The sequence below is a fragment of the Polyodon spathula genome, chromosome 19 (genome assembly GCF_017654505.1).
Source record: "Polyodon spathula isolate WHYD16114869_AA chromosome 19, ASM1765450v1, whole genome shotgun sequence".
Lineage (NCBI taxonomy): Eukaryota > Metazoa > Chordata > Actinopteri > Acipenseriformes > Polyodontidae > Polyodon > Polyodon spathula.
Genome location: NC_054552.1, coordinates 6,002,377 through 6,024,233, shown reverse-complemented (window position 1 = coordinate 6,024,233; position 21,857 = coordinate 6,002,377). Strand labels below are relative to the sequence as shown.

The following is a 21,857-nucleotide window of genomic DNA, read 5'->3' as shown; positions in this document are numbered from 1 at the left end:
AACAAGTGTGACAAATGTGATTCTTGAGGTGATTAGACCAACAAGATCCCGCTTCCTTCAAAAGAAGTTATAACACCAACTACAGCTGCAGGTGCATCTCGGATAAAAAATGTAAAAAAAGGTTAAAAGAAGATGTGTTTTTAAAGGTTGTTACTTATCAAGATGGAATCTATGGAGTGCAGTTACTGGCGAATGACTTGTTTTGCAGCAGGGCTAAATGTGAAAAAGAGTTCAGGAGATGTCCCAGGCTAACAATGGAAGTGTGTCACCCATTCACCATTTGAAAGAGCATCTTTGCTCTTAGCTCTCTGTTCTAAGTAGTAGGCCACATTTCCTTCTTAAAGTGTTGGAGTTGTAATTTGGAATAGCTTTGGCACCACAGGGAATGGCTGCAAATGATCAGATAGAAATAAAAGCATTTAGCCCTGCAGAAGCACAATTGCTTACAACGGCATGGGTGGATTATCTAAGCACACAGACAAAACAGAAGATGTCCTCAGTTTTGTCTCCAGTGCTGTCAATCATCCACAGGCACAGACACACTTTACACCATTATACAATTGAAGGGTGGGGATAATTATTTCTCGCTAATGACATGCAATATATTGCTGACACATTTCTGAAGGAACCAGGGAACAGTCTTGTTTAATGCAGTGCTGGGTTTGGAGAAGTTTAAAAAAGTGTACTCAGGGTTGTTTGACTTTCAAGCACAAGGATGAGATCAAAAGGTGCCCATTACATTTATAATATATATATGAACACAATTTACGTGTTTTATTTAACATCATGTAATCAAGAAACTACAAAATTATATCGCAAAAGTCTACTGTAAGCCATAATAGTAGTATAGTATGTCATATTAGATTTTGAAATGTCACATTTTTTAATTTTTGTCAGTTTTTCATTAAGTATACGGAAAACTACTAAGCAGTATGTAATTCAATATGTTAACGTAACATTACTCAGCAGGATTAATTTGACTTTGTGAAGCAAAATTACTTAGTAATTGTTATAAATCCATCCTAACATGAAAATTGTTCTTCACATGTGTATTTGTGCCAGCTAAATTAAATGCTACTCTATTACATGCCTGCAGCTCCATGCATCATAGCCAATGGAGGGGACCCCTGCAACTGACTCTGAACTGCTTGTGGCTGTGGGAATAATGCTGATTATAGTGCAGTGCGTTCCACCCCCTACTCATGAATAATGGATAACTGACTCGCAAAAACATTGCAAACATAGTCTTTGTTTATTTGTGAACATCCTACTCAAAAACGGTAAGGCACCACACATCTGGTGGGCATAATATGTAAATTATGCCTAAATGTGGATACTTGCTGTATTGATTGTACAGAACATGGTATAGCACAGCTATATATCTCAGCTACAATGGCAGCACTTAAATGAAACACTGACCTTAGTGTGTTTTTATCCTTGCATAAAATGGGAGGAATAACTTAAATAGTTAGTGTTATATAAAGGGTTATTCAGTACAGCTGAAATACTACTGACCGTTTCCTTACCATTGAAAATACAATTTATTTTTCTGCTTTAACATTATCATTCATGGTTCATTGGTTAACACAGACTATTCTTATAACTACTCATATAGTCTGCAGGCTGAAAAAGAACTGCTTAGTGTATTGGCAGGACATCAATGCAAAGTCTTGCATTTATACTTTTAGTCCTGAAAAACCTTTTGAGCACCCCCTCCTCCAACAATCCCCACAGTTTATATGGATAATTTACAGGGGATAAAATGATTAAATTCCATTGCTTCACAGGTTTGGGGGTTTACATGTCAGGCAAAGTATGCACTGGGCTGAATTCTGCAGCCTGTTGTTCATTTCTTAATATTTTGGGTTCTGTCAGGGTCATGCCTGTTGCAAGTATTGTGAAAGTGTCAGCATTAAAACAGACGACAAACACAAAAAGAAGTCTGACATTTTTTGTCAATCCTAGTTGACGTTAAACCACTTGACATCTGCTCGGCAGAAAACAGATGATGACTTTCCTCCCCCCTAAGCCCTGTCTGTGTCTGTTTGTTCCCATTCAACAAGCAATCAATGCTGTTTCGAATACCGTATACCAGATGGCATGAGTGCCAAGATATTTATTCCTAGTGAACTGCAGTTTTATTCAGCATATAATATCACATACACACTATACACTGAAGGATTGCAATGTTGGTGGAGTACACTTGGGGCTTTCGGCACACTGCAAATATATGTTGTACAAACGCACCAAGATAGATGGAGTCATATGTGTAGGCTGTAAAAGAATACTATCATTTTAAACTTCCTCAATAAAAAAAGATATTACAGTACTTGACACAGCTATGTTCATAGGCTGTACAGTCATCTTAAAAGGGGCTTCATATCTCGTTTCAACAAGTTTGTCTCGCCCACAAAGACATGCTGTGCACATCCCAGTAGTTCTGATTAACTTCATGGGTTGTAAGATAAAACTAGATGAAACCACTGATTAAATCAAGTTCTTAAGTCAGTTTGATTGCGTGTCAAGGCTATTGTATTGATTGCAAAACAAAAAAAAGGAAAGTGACACCTATGTCAGAAACTGAAGAACGTGTGTTCTAGTTGGAAACTATTTGTAGTCTACAAATAATCATTGTCTGTTTGAATTTCAAACAGGGAGACACAGCTTTAGCGTCTGTTTACTTACAATTAATACTACCGGTAATAACAGTCTATTAGACTATTATTTTATTTGTGTTAATTAGCAGTTTGGATTTAAATATGCAATATTTATAGCAATAATCAACACAGCACTACATGTTAGTTAATACACTGGGGGGAGTAAATAGATAATTAATATGGTATTCAGCCAAAAAACTAGATTTTTGAATTTACAGATAGAATTCAAGGGTATTTTAGAAACATATTGAACACTGAAATATAGTATTAGAGTCTCCTCGTTTTTTGCTAGAAGAAAAAACAATACATCTTCCCATCCGTGGAGTCAAACCTCTTAGGCTTGCTGCCCAAAAGTAAGACATTCATGATCCCTTCTTCCTGCAGTTTCTTGCTACTGTCTGTCATCTTGTAAATATTCCAATCCTGACTCATTGTAACCTGCACTGAGTGGTTAATTCAGATGTTAGATTGTATCCTTGTTATGTCGGCACAGATCAAAAATCAGGTTGTTTGACAAGCGGGTTATCGTAAAGCAGCTGGCTTTGAGTTGGCTGTGGAAGGCAACTGCCTTCGCTGTAACAATGATTAATGCTCCTTTATATTGCCCATTCAATTGCAAAGTGAATCAGACTGTGGAAAACCTGTGATCCAACTACCTATAATATGATTATCGCAGCTAGCCAACTATCTGTATCTGTCTATAATATTATTACTGCTGTCTCTGACTTGGTCATAATTCCTTTGTGTCTTTTAACAGACAGTAAAGCAAACTTGAATGTTTACATTCTCCAAACACAGTTTCAGCTGTTTGCAACTAAAGCTAAACACTGCTGGAATCTTTTTCATAGGGAATAGACATTACGGTTATGCTGTCAATAACTCAAAACTCAGAGAGGAATCTAATTTACAAGGTTCTTTATTTGTTTGACAGAAATTTGAAAACCCTGCATTTTTGATGATGCCAGTTGCATTATGATGCTAATTTGATAAGCCATTACCTCCAGGCATGTTTCACAGCTTTGTTTCAATGGCCACTGTCCAAGCATTTCATTATAAATAAAAGTGAGTAGTAGGGATTAAGAGGGAATTTATAAAGAAGACTTTTTGAGTGAAGGGCAACAGAAATGCTTCAGGTACTATGGAAACTGAAGTATCTTTTTGTCTACAAAGGTATTTTGGGATAATTCCCAAGATTTGTTCTTGGCAAAAAGCAGTGCACTCAGACGCAAAACAAAACAAACACAATAGAACATATTATTGGCAATTCACTCCACACTTTACTTACAATCTATTTCCATCACTAGCATTAGATTTACATCACTGTCACACAGTGATAAATTACACACTTAAGATCAACTTGTCTTAAGTCAATGATTATTGGTAATGTGCCAGAATCTGGGCTACTTGTCCAATCTATAGTGCATAAAACATAGGCTAGAGAGAAGATTTTCTGACAATTCATTCTAGCTAACTGACACTTCTATGGCACATTTGCATGACATATATAAAAAAACAATCCCTTCTGGGGGAGAGTCGACAACACAATGCTATAAGATTTCTCCATCGCCAACAGCAGCTAAAATATTCCTATGTGTAATGTATTCGCAAAATGAACAACGTAGCCTTTTACAAATCTTTTCTTAATTACTTTGCACTACGGGCCCTCTGCAACATAATGGACTTGTGGTAATAAAGCTCTTCAGCACTGTAATGTGTTTTGATATTCTTTGCATAAAACGAGACAGGAGTTCACTGATTCCCATTAATCTATCATCAAATGTCAAGAATTAAGTTGGCATAATTGTAATGTCCAGAATATTCAGCTTTTTATATAAAGAATGTTCACTCTATTTGGAAATACGGGCTAGTAAAACATAACCCCTTTCTTTCACAGAAACCCTCGTCAAAGTCTACCCCATTAAAAGCAAGCCAAAGAATAGTAATGAAAAGTGATAGCATAGTAAAGTTTAGGCAAGTCTGGTAAAGCAGAACAGTATGGTAAAGAAGTAAATGCATATAATAATCACAGAAAATTCCAAAGCCTTTAGGGTATTGTCAATACATACTGTATAGAGCTGTGCATTCCAGGTTCCATTATGCTTTAAAAAGAACAGTAGACCATTCGGTCAGCTGAGGTGAAAGCAGGTGAGGGGTAGTCTTTCCAACTTATTATGTTTTTATTTGCAAAAAATTGGTGTCCTGGAAACTGAAGAACCAACCTGTTAGGCTTTTTGGCTAAGATTTTACAGTGACATGCCACGTGGTTGTCCCTTGTTTAAATACAGTAATTCTGCCATATATATGATGTTCAATTATGAACAGATATGTATTTTATTTTATTTTATTTGCAAAACAAATTGAAACTAACCCAGCAAACCAGTTTGGTATCTTTATTAGCAAATGAAGAAAGCTTGCAGTTAACTATCTTTAAATAATATATCCGTGTAGAGACTGACTTCAAATACACACGCAGATGAAAAAAAAAAAAAAAGTCATTTACAATAAATGTGGCAGGTTTTGATGTGGGATTACTTATTTAAAAATTGAAACGCTTGTTTTAATTACAAGTGAGTTCTGAGGTACAACCTCTTCACAACGGATTCCAGCACCAAAAGCAAGTTTCTGCAATTTTGCAATGCGATACATTTCTCTTAGACTTTACAAAACTCTTGCAACTGACCCCTTACTCCCCTTTCAGATTAATGAAGAAGTAATAATGAGGCAGAACACCCCATGAAGATATAACCTGGCCCTATGAAGTTTCTCCACTGCAGGGCTCAGGAGTCGTGTACAGTCTTCTAACACTGAGAAACTTCACTCCTGCCCACACATACTGTTGAATATCAAAGTACAATTTCCAACCCTTCCAGTCTGCACTCAAGGCATGGATATGCTACTCAAAACAGCTCAAAATAATCACCACTGTTTTGATGTTTTTATTCCTGGGTCATAAATCATCTGGGGAAAAGTTGCAATCAGATTTGTCAAGTGAGCGTCATCTTACATTACTGTAATACGACTGACTAGGCAGGGCATGCAAAAGAAAAGCCTTGTCTAACTTGTGATGAAGGAAAGGCAGGTTTGATAAAAGGATTAATTGAGGTCTTGAGCAACACACCATGCTTAGTGAAATGTGAACGCAGGAAAATCTGTGATGGGTTTTTGACATAATGAGGTAGAGAAAACAAGATATTTAGGTCAAATTTGGAATACGAACTAGATAGCATTAGTTTTGTTTTTTAAATGTATTTATTTTCTATAATATGTTATGTAACACAGCAGGTCTCACCATAAAATGGAAAATACCATTCACAAATGAGAATAATCTGACAGTGAGAGGTGAAACCATACATTCCGCAATTCCCTCTGTGTATTGTAACGGCCATGCTGTAAATAAGATACATGTTCTGAATTGAACAATGTCACTTTGTTCTTCTAACAACCACCTTCTCTTCAGAATGCAGGTGTCATAAATAAGACATATGCTCTATAATTAAACATTGCATTGATATGGTTCTAGCAATCAGTGCCCCATCACAAGGCTGGTGTTGTAAATCAAAGATGTGCTCTGCATTTGAGCGGTGTGTTCTCCAACCTTCTCTCACCCCTCATAGCAGAGCTTAAATCCATAGAAATGATGAGTGTCATCTAATGCATTGCAATCACTTCTCTTAATCGAGTTCTTTCCTAATGATTTATTGGTGATTACTATTCCTCACAGTAGTTTGCTTTTAAAAATGAGCTGGGGTTATCTTGTCAAAATCTCAGGATGTCAAGGTTACATTGAGTGAGCTCTGTGTGGAATTGCAAAAGAACATGTGCTGGGGGCTAGGTTGAATTCAGCTCTAGATAGATGCACAGTTCTAGATACATTTGCCCCAAAAGAAATATCGATCATAGCACTTGAAAAACTAAAAAACGAAATTAGCAAACAATTCAGTGTTGCATTGAAGGTGTTTACATTAAGCAGGGTATCATTAAGAAGAAAAAAACTTCTGAACGCCAACTCTGGTGTGGGATCCCAAGTTGGTTAAGGTAAACAGCATAGAAAAAAGAGCTGTCGTACAAGCACAGTTGTTTTGTCTCACAATGTGAGGTTCAAGGTATATTCTGATGATAGCTCAAGCCAAAAAAAAAGAATTGTGCAGTGCCTCTTTTAAAGCTCAGGTGATTGATGTTCTAAAAATGAATTGTTTTGTTCTAGTTTACAAACTTTTGATTTTGTTACTCATTTATATGTAGTATAAATACATCTTTGTTGAAGATAACTATTGAACAGGTGAGTATTTTGAACACCACAAGGACAGTTGTGCCTTGCAGTCCCAGATCATTTCAACATTCACGCTACAAAGTAAATTTTGTTCGAGAATTAAAGCTGCAAGGCCATCTATCGAACATACAGAAAACATCATGTACAAGCAAGATAACAGCCACTGATTCAAAGAACTGAGAAAAATCCCTTTACGTAATGGTTTCACCTCTAGAGTGCACAGGAACTGATTTGAAAAAAAAGAAAAAAAAAATACCCAGATGAAGTGTTTTGGTTTACAATATCTAGACATATTTACCATATGGACATTTTGACTTATTTCCATTCCCTCTCCAGTAGAGAATGCACTAAATATTGTTCACTACATAGCTACCTGTAATCACCCAAAAGGTGATTGAATGAGAAAAGTATAAATGTTCATTCTGCTGTAGTTGTAGTCACAATTAGGCTTTAACTTTTTTTAAAAATATTCCTTTAGTAATATTCATGAGATCGTATTACACATCATGCAGTCACACTGCACATTGTATTGTGACCTGCATACCAGGGTACCCATCATACACTGACCTGGTGTATCACTGCGCCCCTACTGTTCTCCTCATGCATGCATACATTACATTTTATTACATCCCTTTTTGCAGTTTAACCAATGTGAAATTCCAACTGCTTTCTAACTTTGAATACAATAGCATGTTGTTATATATAAAGAGATTGTGTTGGCTAAAGAGTATAGTTGTGTTGGGAAACTGCAATATAGAGCCTTAATTGACCGAACTGAGAATCTATCATGTCCTGAATCCGTCTTGTATTAACATCCCCAGTGATGTTTGCTGAGGAGGTGATCATTGTACTAAATTATGAGTCACTCCAAAAATGTAATTGCACTGGACTTGCCCCAGTCATCCAGGTGTGTGAGTGTGTAGCCATTTCAGGTATGGGCTATCTGAATAACCCTGGGGCACGACATATAATTCAGTCAGACTGAATTCAGTCAGACTGAACTAGATAAGTAGGTTTGCCTTTATTGTCACACAAATGGTGTCCGACATATGCAGCAGCATGAATTGAAGGACCACAAATATCAAGGCTTGGAGATGGGCAATGGTATGACATTAAAATCGCGCCTGGCTTTGGCTTCTGTTTAGTTTGCTGAGAGATGTTGTGCTAAAAATATATTAGAACTCCTCGGCTGTTTTTGCTGTAGGTAAATTGACAACAAGCTTATGTCCGATCCCCTTTGAATGATTTGGCATGAAAAGCCAGTATCATCTTAGCTATGTCTTTTTTATCCTACCATGCCCAAGAGGCTAATGAGATAATTACTTTCCAGGTACGCCACAGGGGGCTCCAGGCTGCAATGACGGATGGAATTAGCTTTTAAAAAAGGCAATTCTTAGTTTCTTCAATTTTTTAAGAGCTATTTAATGAGAGGTGATCATCCTTATGTAATGTAATACTTATTTTTTTTCTTAACAAAACTGCAAATCTGCCTCAAAACAGACAATACAGTAAATGGACTTGCATGGGAGCACCTGTGTAGGCGATAAAGGTTCACATGTTCTAAGAGGTAGGCTAATGTCAAAAGAGCAGAGTTAAATGGATGCAGGTGTTGTAGAGGTGTTTTACTGCTAGGATCTGTCTCCCTAGCTTCAGAATGTGGGGTGAGGGGGTAAATACAAAGACAAGGATGAAGTTTGAAAAATCAATAAGAAACGATATGATGAGATTACAGTAAAGCGGCAAGATTCTACATGTCAAGAATTGGTTTGCCTGTATTTCCTTGGGTTTTTGCTTTCAGCATCTGGGGATCAGATTTCACAACTTTTAAAAAACGATACTTTACCATGAATCATTATTACTTTGATTTATTATAATAGAGATATTTGCACAGTACCTGTACGCACTAGTCTCCAGCCAGCACTGGGACAGTAGTAGAAAACATGAGTTCACAAGAATTCAGTATCAGGAGCTAACTCATTAGAGGGAGCAGTCGCTTGCGGCCATGTACTCCACGCAATACTGCTCGAGGGAATCTTGGGTCAGATCCATCTACAATTAACTCAGCAGCAGTAGTAGCAGGAACTTGTGATGTCGGAGGTGTCATTAACCAGATGTCGAATTTGCAAGAAACCACACTGGTGCTTGTCGATGAACAGAAATGAAATTTGTATCCACGGCCAAATTATGGCACCCTGCAAGAAGATTCACAGTTGCATTGGTGGAACTAACATGAAACCCAGGATGAACTACCACTATTGCCAAGCCATTTCCTTTACCAACACTGCCTCTTTGTAAAACAGATTTCTTCCCAGCTAATTAACTTTTTGCATTCTCCTACATCTAACTCCATCACTGGAATGGGTTCATTCTTACAGAGTAAAATGTGTGTTATTATTACAAAATATACATATTTTTTAGCCTTGCAAGAGTGAAAACTGAGGCATTAGCATTAGTGTACACCATGCAATTATCACTCCAGAAAAATCTAACGTATCAATTCAATCTGCACATTTACAATACCATTCGACTGCTTCCGTCAGCAGTATTGCACAAAATAAGCACTTACCATCATTGCTGTTGTCATCTACCAGAACAATCTCCTTCAGCAGATGAGCAGGGGTCCTTTCTATGGCTGAATGAATGGATCTCAGGATAACGGACAGAGCTTCATTTACAAATATGAACACTATACTGACTTGAGGGAGGTTTGTAGGGTGGGAAATGTTTTTGCATCTGGAAAAGAAAACAAACAAAATAAACAATTGTAAAAGTGCCTACCTGTCTAATGCTTAGTTCTGGCACAGCTTAATTTGTCAGAAAAATTAACAACTAAATAAAAAAACAGATTTTTTTTTTTGTTTGTAAATTTGTAGTACACTACACCGCATATAGAATGTACAAGGAAATAACATTCAAGGGTTTTATACTGGCATGGCAGACTGAATCTGATTACACTGTTCACTCTGTCCTCTAGTTATAGCCGTTATATGACAAGTGCTTTGGTCTTTTTCTGTTTTAAGGTCCTGGTTTTCAACCAAATCAGCCATTTGACTCTGCAACTGGCTGCTACTGCTGCAGTACGTTGTCAATGGATTCTATATGACGACAGTTTCTCCAAACCATTGTGTTTTCGCAAGACAGTAGGATTTGGAATCCCTATGAAAGTGAATAGCAGAGAGATTTCACTTGTCATATAATGAACAGTAAAGACAAGGAAGTGTTTTTTTTTTTTTTTTTTTTTTATCTCTACTTGACATTAACTTATTTTGAACCCATTGAAAAGCCTTGTGCTTGCCATGCACAGAAACATCTATGTTTTATATAACACATGCATGCAGTAGGAGGTATCACAGTTTTGTATAATTTTCATATCAAAGTTCTGCTTACAGCTTTTACCTGCAGTCATCACCTAGATGGCTTACCTGACCTAACGATTAAAACACTGACAGTTACATCTTCCTTTTTACATAGGCCATATTAAGTGTTAGGATCCGTCCATCTAAAAGTAAAACACTATTACAGACTTAAGTGTTACTCATGTAATAGTCTAAAACTCTCATCTTCTTGCCCCAAGGGCAGACTGTTCTTTTATAAATGTCACACAAAATCTGATTCTGTCAGGTAATATCTGACATTTCAGCTTTAATGGCCCAGGAGAGTTCTGTCTTTACATGATAACAACGTTATTTACTTCGCAGCTGGAATAAAATGGCCTCAGCAAGACATATGTACTAAAAAGTATTCGATTACTGGAGCTAAACAACAGTTGTTGCCACAGTAACAGGAAACCTACCGAAGGTACCATTGTTCTATTCTAAGGTGATATAAATCTAAAAGGGACAACAGCTGACAGATTTGAAATCAAGCTGTACAACAACTCTTGTGCTGCAGCATTTCTGACCTTTGCTGTACTGAAATTACTAAGCAATGGCGCTCCATAATCTCGTGATTCTCTTCTTATGTTGGACAAAAAAAAAAAAAAAAACACTAAACTGGCAATATACAAAAAGCTGACAAGAATAAAAAAAAAAAAAAGGATTATGCTATTTTTTTTAAAAAAAATTTGCAAATCATCCAGTTTTATAAGAACAGTAAGAACACAGAATTCTCTGCATGTTACGGATAGGGCTGGGGGTGGGGGAAGCTCCTGAAACAGGTAAAGGAGCAATGCATATACGTGGAAACAGGCAGCAATATAACATGCTAAGAAGACATTTCCATGATGGACAATGAATTGCATCTGGAGGAATCCCTTAGATGATCCAGGACATATGCACATAATAAATATTGTTGTTTGCATTTAAAAAGAAACTGCAACAACAGCAAACAGAGCAAAGGTCAGGTTGTATTCTGCAAATCACTCGTGGTAACCTTGACAAGTCAATTACTATAAGCTTCCTAGTGGAGAACAATCACCAATAATTAGAATAGGGTCTAAAACAGAGCAAGCAACCTTTACCTTGATACAATAGTGGCAGCAGCATCCCCATGGTAACCAATTAGAAAAAAATACATACAGACTTGCAATGTAGGGGCCACTTTGCTGGCAGTCTCAAGGAGACTTTTACACCTTTACAAAACTTGAAAGGTAGGAATGATGTAAGCTGATTTTATTTTTATTATTTCACGAGAAAAAGTATTCTTCTGTGTGCTCCTTCAGGAAATAGTTCTCCTATTGCCTGTAGTGCAGTTCACTACGTTTCTAAGACCTTGAAGCCTTCAGCTCATATGACTGGCAAGCTGTGATATAACTGCAATCGATTTCTTATAGAAGTTGCTGCAGCAAACATTTGCCGCAATTAAAGTGAAGATTTGTCCAATAAAAATGAGCATAAAAAGAATCCCAAATCAAACCAAAGTAAAACCGAAAAGCTGAAAAAAAACCTCTCTGTATGCATAACCCTATTAATAGCATTGGATATCTCAGATTTTTAAATGATAGGTTGACCTTCAGAAAAGACCTAACAATCGAGTTATATTCATTAAACTGGACATTTTTATCAATATTTTCAGTATCATGAATACCAAACTTAATTTTATTCATGAAAGCGCTCTTTAAATAACCATTGAGTTCAAGATTTGTGACTAGAGCCCATATCTGTCAGTCAACATTTTGATGTGATTTACAGCACATTAATGCATCATTTACACATTTGGAAAATGAAATAATGTATAAGCTACTATAGTCACTGAAATGCAACTTACAGAGCATCCCAAAGGTTGCATTGTTATAGTCTAGTGGCAGCATTACATATATGTTTGACTATTAAATATGAATATTATAAATGATTTACTGTAATACGATAAATATAAGCTCATTGACAGTTTCCAAATGTTCACAGACATCTTTGCATGGGTTTATATTTGTGCATTAAGTGCATGGCGTGAGACTTTTTACCTTAATACAGTTGGCCCCTATATTCGCACATTAGCAAGAGGGAGAACAATTCAAAGTATCAGTTACCCATCAGGCCTGAGGTCAGGTATGCTTCTGTCCAGTGAAAGGCGATCACTTAGGTAGGCATTGTAACCGTAGTACTGGAATTTCTTGAGTGCAGTTCTCCGGTTCTCCGGGCTCAGATCTTGTCCCCAGTGAGCGAACAATGAGGAATCGGAGAAGGATTCCACGGCATTCTCGTCAATCTTCTGAGGCGCTTCTAAAAAGCATAAACAAAATAAAAACTTCATTTTAAAGGACATAGCATGGAAATGTCAAATGAAAGAAAATGTGTTAGTAATGTTAAACCAGTTTGCTGAAAGTGACTTTGGCATAAGTATAGTTGCTAATGTAACTTTAAAATAATTGGGAGAGATAAAGCATGTGCAGAAATGTATGAGAAAGTAAAATATGGGAAACAATTAACCACAGTTGCACTAGAATGCAGTAACAACTGAATAAATCATTTCTATTGTTAATTAGTAGATAACAAGCACACACTATAGTCATGTGTGTTCTAAGCCTGCTACAGTATAAATACCAAGTTTAGAGGCAAATACAGACAGAGAAGCCTCTAATACCTCCAGGATCATCATGGGCCATCGATGTATCAACCTGAGGGCTGTCTCCAGGGAAGGTAACTTGATCAACTGCCTTATCTTTGTTAATACCAGTGGCACATATTGTATCTAAACAAATAATGTTCAATACAGACTATAAAGTGGGTATTTGGAACTAATAAATGGAAAACATTAAAACAACATTAAACATGGTCTGGTCAACTGCTACACTTTAACAAGACTGAATGATTCTCAGTCAGAGATGTGAAAAAAACATGATTTAGTCAACCCAGCTCCCAAGATTGCATAACACAAACAATAGTGAGCAGGTTTGTTTTCAGCTTTTTTACTTTACCTGGGATGTTTCCATTAATGCAGCCCTTTTCAGCTTGGAAGCTGGATATAAGACTAAATTAGACATTTATTAAGTTTGTTGCAGAAATCAACTTAAAGCTCTTAAGTTAACACCTTAGATAAGGGAAAATGTATGCTTGTGCTAAACGCAATGTAACACTTAAAAAGGGTGCTATGCAACTGGCCACAGGACCGGAGATGACAGTATAATCCTGAACACTCATGGATTCAGCATATCTAACTTTTGCTGTCACTGGCGTTAGGATGGAAAGCAGAATAAAAGGCAGAGTTCCTTAGATAAAGTCTTTTTTATGACGCAAAATTAAATCAGGCACTTTATAAAGATAAGAATAAGATCTTTAAAAGAACAGTGTACAACTTGAAACGATTCCTAGGAGCCATGTACAGGATGCTATTATAATAATCTTATATGGCTACAGTAATAATAATAATAATAATAATAATAATAATAATAATAATAATAATAATAATAATAATAATAATCATCATCAAGTTTGTAATCCCTGTCTATCAGAGGAAATGCTGAGGAAAGAAGGATGCTTACACTGCAGCAAATGAAAACGCTGTCTGTATTTCTAACTATTGGCAATGCAGACAGCTCATAATCCGATATACTGTTGAAAATAAAGTGTAATCTGTTTCTGGCATCCTCTGATGAAAGCCTTTTTTTTTTTGGTTAATCGTACTGTAAAATTGTCTTTGTCGTAAGAAAGAAGAACAGTGTCACAGCAGAGCCATTGTCATGCTGCAATTCAGTAGCAAAACCTTTTCAAAATAAAACTAATAACCCTTGGAGGATAGTGTGAAAGTTCTTGGAAAGAAGCCTAGTTTACTTAAAGATACAGTAAGTAATAGGGTTACATTACGGGTTAAACTGAATTTAAATTGCTTCTGGTTCTGATTTAAATTTATAAATGGCTCGACTAAGGCTAAGGCTGAATTCAGTATAAACAGAATGACAATACTGCATTGTACAACTTGTATAATATTTCACGTGTGCTGGTGTGTTGTACCTTTTAAATGTGCCTCGCCTTGTATCTCCAGCCTGGGATACTGACCAACACCAAATAGTAAATAGTAGGCATGTACAGTAAACACAATCATCTGATTCGACAAACTCAGACTAACACTAGACTTTGACTACTTTATCTAAGGTAACATTATCAACATGCAAAACTATGGTAAGGGGTATTCTATTAAAAAAAGTTTACTTAGGAGGAAAATAAGTACGACTCCTAGTTTTAAAGAAATGCAGATATACTTTTTTTTTTTTAAGAATTGCAGGATAAAACCATGTTCTGTCTATTCAGAACCCTAAAAATGAATTTTGCATTTGCAAAAAGGGTAGATGTGTCACAAGCAAGGCTCAGGATGGATGCTATTTTCTTATTCAAAGATGTCCCATTGTAAAATATATCGTTACAGTACAATCAACAGGAAGGGTTTTTATTTTTATTTTTTTATTGTAGATGTTACATACATAAGTTTGTTGTTTGCAAAAAAAGCGTCGCCCCTGCGCCAGACGGCCCCCCCCCCCCCCCCCCCCCCCCCCCCCAAATCAAGAGTCTAGATCTTAGAGTATCTACAAATGGACCAGACTTTAAAGTACTTTCTTTATTTCCGGTTCTAAAGCCTACTTTCTGATGATGAAAACAAACCATGCTTTGATCTTAAGCTGTACATCAACAGCTGGCCTTCCAGTACTGATAGGATCAGAAACTAGAGTCCCAGTGCATTATAGCTCAGCAGATTTGGACGCCATTTGTCTTAGTGTTCAGACTCGGTTAGTGTGGGTCAAAACCTTGAAACAATGAACAGCTTGTTAGCTGTCAGCGATAGGGAGGTCTGAGGATATGCTACAGAAAATGATGAATAGACTCATTCCAAAGTGTAGGGTGAGGGTTGTAAAAGTTAGATAAATATTATAACAGTAATATTCCAGTGGTACTGCCCTCACAAGTTCTGTAAAACACATTATTCTAGATAATGTACATGTCATGTTTTGTAATGTGTCGCACAGAGATGTGAGGTAATATGATGACATTATGGCTTAAAATATTTTTAGTTAATGTTAGTCAAATTCATGAGTCTGTTCCAAAGAATGTAAAAAATACTAGTACCTATACTATACAAGTGGCAGTCTGTGAAGACAGAAAATTTGATCTTATTATCCCCAAGTTTAAATCAATTTTACCCATCTAAAATCTTATTGGATGAGCGAAAACGGAGTGAAAACGTAAGTATATTTTCTTTGCAATAGAAAAACTATAACAGAGCCAACAGCAAATCACTACCTTGCTAGTGCTATCCTATCTATCCATATTCTCCTTATATCAGCACACTGTTTTTGATTCATCTGAGCTTCTTAAGAAAACACCTAGTCTGCATTACTGAGAGAAGCAATCCTATACATATCTAACTACAAAGTTATTACTTTCACTTTTTTAGGCATTGCTACTGTACATATCTCCTGGTTCCCCTTACTTCACCTGACATTTTATAACTGCTCCCTAGCATTCTATTCAGTGGAACATGCTTGCCTATGCATACCCAATTTTAAAGGATGCGTGTTAGTAAAGATAAATGCTTTCCTTCTTATATTACCATAAAGCACAGATACAGTTTCGACTAGTTGCTCTGAAAAGCCAGTTGTAAAAGCAGTAGGTTATTAATCCTTTGTAGCCCAGCCAAACATAACTTGAAATCTCTCTAGTTTCTCAAATTCTAGCCTTTTATCACTGGCATATAAAACAGAAACAAGGTATTTTATTCACCAGGTACTCAAAGTGTTCATGCACTGTAAAGTAGTTCAGTCAAGACATTTATGCCATTGATGGAGCACAGCTTAAAATGACTCTACTGTTATTAGCCCTGCTTCAGAAAAACAAAAACAAGTAAATCAGTGGCCATAAACTAATAATCCCTTTCAGATCTTAACTCCTACCCAATCAATAATGCATTTCATTCATTGAGAGAAACACAAAGCCATCATTGAGTAAGGCACCAAAGTGTACACGTGACTAATTGATTGGAATCTGCTAATGCCCTTATATTCCGAGGTTCTAAGTCTGCCCTACAAAAAGAAAGATAATAAAATATGTTTTTCCCGTTGACATGAGTTTTTTTTTTATTTATGTTCAGTAGCACTAAAAACGAAACTTAGTGATAAAAGTGAACAAAGTTTAATAAGAAGTCTTTATAAATGCCTTTCTTGTTTTAAAAGGTCTAAATGTATTAGTTACTATACTATAAGTATATATTATAAGTACTATAGTATTCTTTTAAGTAAGTTTAGTTTTGGTAAGTCATCAACATATTACACCGAGGTAATTAACAAATCATGTGCATATTTGTTTGAAAATAAGAGTATTTGGTGGAAAGATAATAAAAGTACTGTAAATCTTTGTAGAAATGTTTCTGTTGAGTAAGCACGATTCAACAATACTTGAAGACCTAAGTAATAGAGTATATATATATATATATATATATATATATATATATATATATATATATTAAAATTTTAATTTAAAGAATAATAATTGTAATGTTGTACTTTGTGACAAAGGCCTACAACAGTGCAAAACCTGTACTGCAGGAAACGAATGAAGATTGAGTTTAACAACCGTGTTTTACATAATAGTTTCAATGAATTTATAAAAACATTTATTGGAAATACCATTCTGAATCATTATTGCCATTTCGAAATTGCCCTGTTTTAGACGCACAATGAGCTTTTGAAATAGTAAAGGGTTACCATCCACTGTAGACTGCTTTGTGTTTGAGAATAATGATTGTTTTCTGTCATGGTTCTTTAGAATAACTTTATCTTTGCCTGCTGTGTTTCCTCTCCAAAATCAATGTTTACCGCCTGGAATGCAACATAGGCTGCTTGACTCCAACAGCCTATTGAACTTTCATAATGGATCCAACTGTTTTTTTAAGAACATAAGAACACAAGAAAGTTTATAAACAAGAGGAGGCTATTCGGCCGATCTTGCTCGTTTGGTTGTTAGTAGCTTATTGATCCCAGAATCTCATCAAGCAGCTTCTTGAAGGATCCCAGGGTGTCAGCTTCAGCAACATTACTGAGGAGTTGGTTCCAGACCCTCACAATTCTGTGTGAAAAAGTGCCTCCTATTTTATGTTCTGAATGCCCCTTTGTCTAATATCCATTTGTGACCCCTGGTCCTTGTTTCTTTTTTCAGGTCAAAAAAGTCCCTTGGGTTGACATTGTCAATACCTTTTAGAATTTTGAATGCTTGAATCAGGTCGCCGCGTAGTCTTCTTTGTTCAAGACTGAATAGATTAAATTCTTTTAGCCTGTCTGTATATGACATGCCTTTTAAACCCTGAATAATTCTGGTCTCTCTTTGCACTCTTTCTAGAGTAGCAATATCCTTTTTGTAGCAAGGTGACCAGAACTGAACACAAGAGGTCTTACTAAAGCATTGTACAGTTTTAACATTACTTCCTTTGATTTAAATTCAACACTTTTTCACAATATACCCGAGCATCTTGTTGGCCTTTTTTTATAGCTTCCCCACATTGTCTAGATGAAGACATTTCTGAGTCAACATAAACTCCTAAGTCTTTTTCATAGATTCCTTCAGTTTCTCCCATATGATATTTATAATGCACATTTTTATTGCCTGCGTGCAGTACCTTACACTTTTCTCTTTTAATTTGCCATGTGTCTGCCCAGTTCCGAATTTGTCTAGATCATTTTGAATGACCTTTGCTGCTGCAACAGTGTTTGCCACTCCCCCTATTTTTCTGTCATCTGCAATATAAAGTAAATATAAAGTGCTCTTTCATTTGCATTCTCAGCAAGCACATTTTGTGAGTTATAGCTATTGATTTTTACATGGAAGTACATTGCTGTGCTACTTCTAATTTGAGGGTGTCCCAACTTTTCTATTACCAGAACTGCTCTTGTAATACAGCTCCAGATTTGCTTTATTTTTGTAATCATCTTTTTTTATTGTTGTCACATATTACATCAAAATGAAACATTTGCAAATATGCAGCTCTGTACATTTTCACATTTATGGTCCCCTCTCCATCAACCCCACAGGAATGGTATCTATCTCTTCAGTTTACCAGTAGTTGGTCCTATCTAGAACTTGAACTGGTTGGAGTGGTACAAGAAAATAAGAACCTAGTAATCTGCAGGTTTGCTTCTTAATATTACTGGCAGTCCTGCCCTCTCTGCTAAGGTTTGACGCATCTTGCTAGGTTTCAACTTGCAATATAGTATTTTACAGTAGAGGCTTTAAATTGTTTGACTGTTTTTTTTGTTTTTGTTTTCTTGAACATCATTACCAGCTCTTAACCCAACATATAGTCTCTTGAACCAGCATGACCAATTAAAAAACAACTCCCACCAAAACAGAGCATTGCTGTCAATGCAGACATTTCCAACAAGGTCAACCAATTCTGTTGGATAAAAAGGCTTGCATGTGTACCATACAAAACAGATCAGACTACAAAAGATGACTTGCAATTCATATGAATTTCACTTGAACAGCTATTATTCATTTGGTGTTATGCTTGAATTCTTTTGCTTCTGTGGCCAGTTCTGTAAAGTTCTCTATATATAACCAGAAAATTCATAAGAATATAATTTTCTAGGTTTAAGTATTACTGTGTTATTTTTGTAACAGTTCAACACACAACTTTATTCTGGGAGGTTTTAATCAAGACTATGTTGTCTTACATTTTGATTGATTTAAAAAAAGTCTTCAAATGTCTAAAATACAACAACAACTGTAAAAAAGAGTCAATGTCAAATTGATTAAATAGGTTGCCCAAATAAAATCCAAAGCCCCTTTCACTGCCCTGCCATGTGACACCATAGTAAAGAATAATTTAATAACAGAACATAAAACATATACAGTACCATAAGCAACAGAAACACGTCATTAACCATTGTGCCTATGTACTGCTGTACACTTTTATATGGCATGAACTCCAAAGCCAGAAAAGTAGAGAAGTTTTAATAACTTTGAAGAATGAAGAATTTGAAAAACACCCACATCGTAGGGTCTCTGACCCCTGATTCCAGCCTGCTGTTGCGCTGTTCAAATCAACATTTATTGTGCACAGCAGTGCCATTTAACCACCCCAGTACTGAATCCTGACACGTTCAAAATCACATTTCAACGTTCTTTTAGCAAGACATCAATGGGGTCAGCAGTTGCCAAAGACCTGTTCAGCTCTCATAAATCAACTTTTTCTCAACTGGGAATGTCTTTTTATTTCAAGACGCAGCTTGCCAACGGAGCTCATGCTGACTAATCTGGGGCATTTTTAAACAGCTGTTTTGATTTGGATTTATTGTCTTCAGCACCGGCACACACACAAGCTGGATATTTCTTTTCTAGACGATTAGTTGGAATTTACGCAGTGCTTTCACCTTGAAACACATAACTGATTATTGCAAAAAGCTACATGATATGGGATATGGAGAAACATGGTTCATTGTTGTGGCTGAACATTAAAGTGAGTCTTTTAACCCTTTGCACACTAAACGCCATAAATATACTTTACAACATGGGTTCTATTTCAGTGAGGAAAAACTTTAAGGAAAGTCAAGTAGAGAGCCATGCAGGCATCGGCCGAAACATTTGTCTCTTGGGTTTAATTATCTGCTGCTGCACAGATCAGCTGAAAGACCTCCACGCATTATCTGACACTGCACAGCTTTATGTGTTAAAAAATTCCAAAGTTGATCTCTTTTTCCTCTCAAGCCAATGCCCCCTATGTTGCAGCTCCCTGTTGAAACAGTTTCCATTCACAGAAGTCTTTTACTAGTCATTGCAGCAGCACTTTGTAATCTGATGATGGAATGGTACATCCCTATGGCAGATTAAAAGACCTAAACTCTCAGCAACTCTGCTTAAGGGTTTATTCTTTAACTTTATGCACACTGACTCATCAGCCAGCATTTAGCCTATTCCACAGCAGTCAGCTCTGCTGTACTTTAGGGGTCAGGGAGAGGTGTTCTGAAGACTCTGTAACCAAGGTAACTTGTAGAGATCAGAGTGTTACCAAGGTTTTTTTTTTTGAAAAAGCATTTTGTCCAAATGAGGACGTCCAAGCTGGTCCTGAATAGGATTCAACTCAATTAAGGGATTAGGGGCGAAGCCATTAGCGGCAGACTACCTGCTTCTCAAAAGATTAGCATTTGTGGTTTGTGTGGAAGTGGTTTTAAAAGTATATGCAGAAGATGCATTTGGTATTTTAGTTTGAGCAATGTGTATTGTATATACAGTACATACACTAATGCCTGCAGGGAATTTGTTTGAACCGTCTAATCTCTAATCAGAAAGAAATACAAGGGGTTTTCAAAGAACCTTCCAAATCCCTCCAAGCCGTTTTGAAAAAGGCCTGTAGCTGGATTTATAACATAGCTGTGCTTGGAGCTTGCTGTCAGTGGATGTCTACACACCCTGTAATCATGGCAGTGTGAATGACATATATATTTGATGGTGTTTGCAATTCCTGAAACTAAACACCAAAACATTAACCCAGCAGCTACACTGCCTGTGAGATAAAAATAGTAAAGCAATAATTTCTGCTGGACCTTACAAATAGTTGGAAGATGTTCTCAAAATCTTGCTTAAATACAAACTGCCTTTTTGGTATTCCATGGGATGGCGCTGTTAAATGATGTAGGTGGTGAAATTGCTTCAGGCACAACTGACAGATTCCATACACTCTATTACTTCCATCAATGATCAAATTCATGTGTGAAGATTTCTATTGTCTTGGCTATTCATGTTTAAGAAATGCAATATCCTGCATTCTTTGTGATAGCTCCTGGGTAAAAAAGAGAAAATAAATCTTAGCTTTAAAAACATCTATTCTGAAATAAAAGATTATAATTCTTGATAGCAAGCTATTATTTAAGGATAGATTTAAGCCTGGGTGGGCCATCAGGGAGAGTGGACAGTTTAAGCACATCCTGTTTTAAAGAGATAACCCCATCTCCTGCAAGGGCTTATAACCTCATTAGTGCACATAAGTGTTTTACCCGCCTACAGCCCCTTATGCATTATAGGTATCAATTATAGATGGCTTCCCTTAATTATAGATGGCTTGTTTCTGTGTGCACAACAACATGGTAGTTCTCATTACCATTTCAACATTAACTCAACTCAACTTCCATTCCAGAATCCACACTCAGATGAGCAGCATGTTGTACAACAGATTGCGTTTTGTCATAAGCAGATTCATTCAGGTGAAAACAATTTTGGTAGATTTTCAGTACAGATTAAGTGAGCCAACAGGGCTAAAAACTAAAAATACATGAATTTGGCACATTTAAGCTCATCTGATTCCTAGTAGCTGATTGATCTCAAAATGTTGTCAAGTTGGGATCCAAGTGATTCTACCACAACAACATAGCCCATTCAATGCCCTCACAGCTCCCTGTGTGGAAACTGTCTCCTTCCCACTGTCCTAGGTCTATCTCCACTTAATTTCCAACTGTCTCCTCTGGTCCTGGTTTCTGTACTGTGCTTAAAGTATTGCTCAGAGTTAACTACTGTATGACA

General features: G+C 36.5%; 1 protein-coding gene across 1 annotated transcript in view; it reads right to left on the bottom strand.

The window, feature by feature from the left end:
- LOC121294373 (polypeptide N-acetylgalactosaminyltransferase 18-like) overlaps positions 1-21,857 on the bottom strand; it is a 93,362-nt gene that overhangs the window by 36,385 nt on the left and 35,120 nt on the right. The window contains exons 2-3 of the mRNA XM_041218000.1: positions 12,392-12,584; positions 9,494-9,660 (exon numbers count right to left, since the gene is read on the bottom strand). Of these exons, the coding sequence (XP_041073934.1) occupies positions 9,494-9,660; positions 12,392-12,584 (360 nt within the window). The remainder of the gene's footprint in view (positions 1-9,493; positions 9,661-12,391; positions 12,585-21,857) is intronic.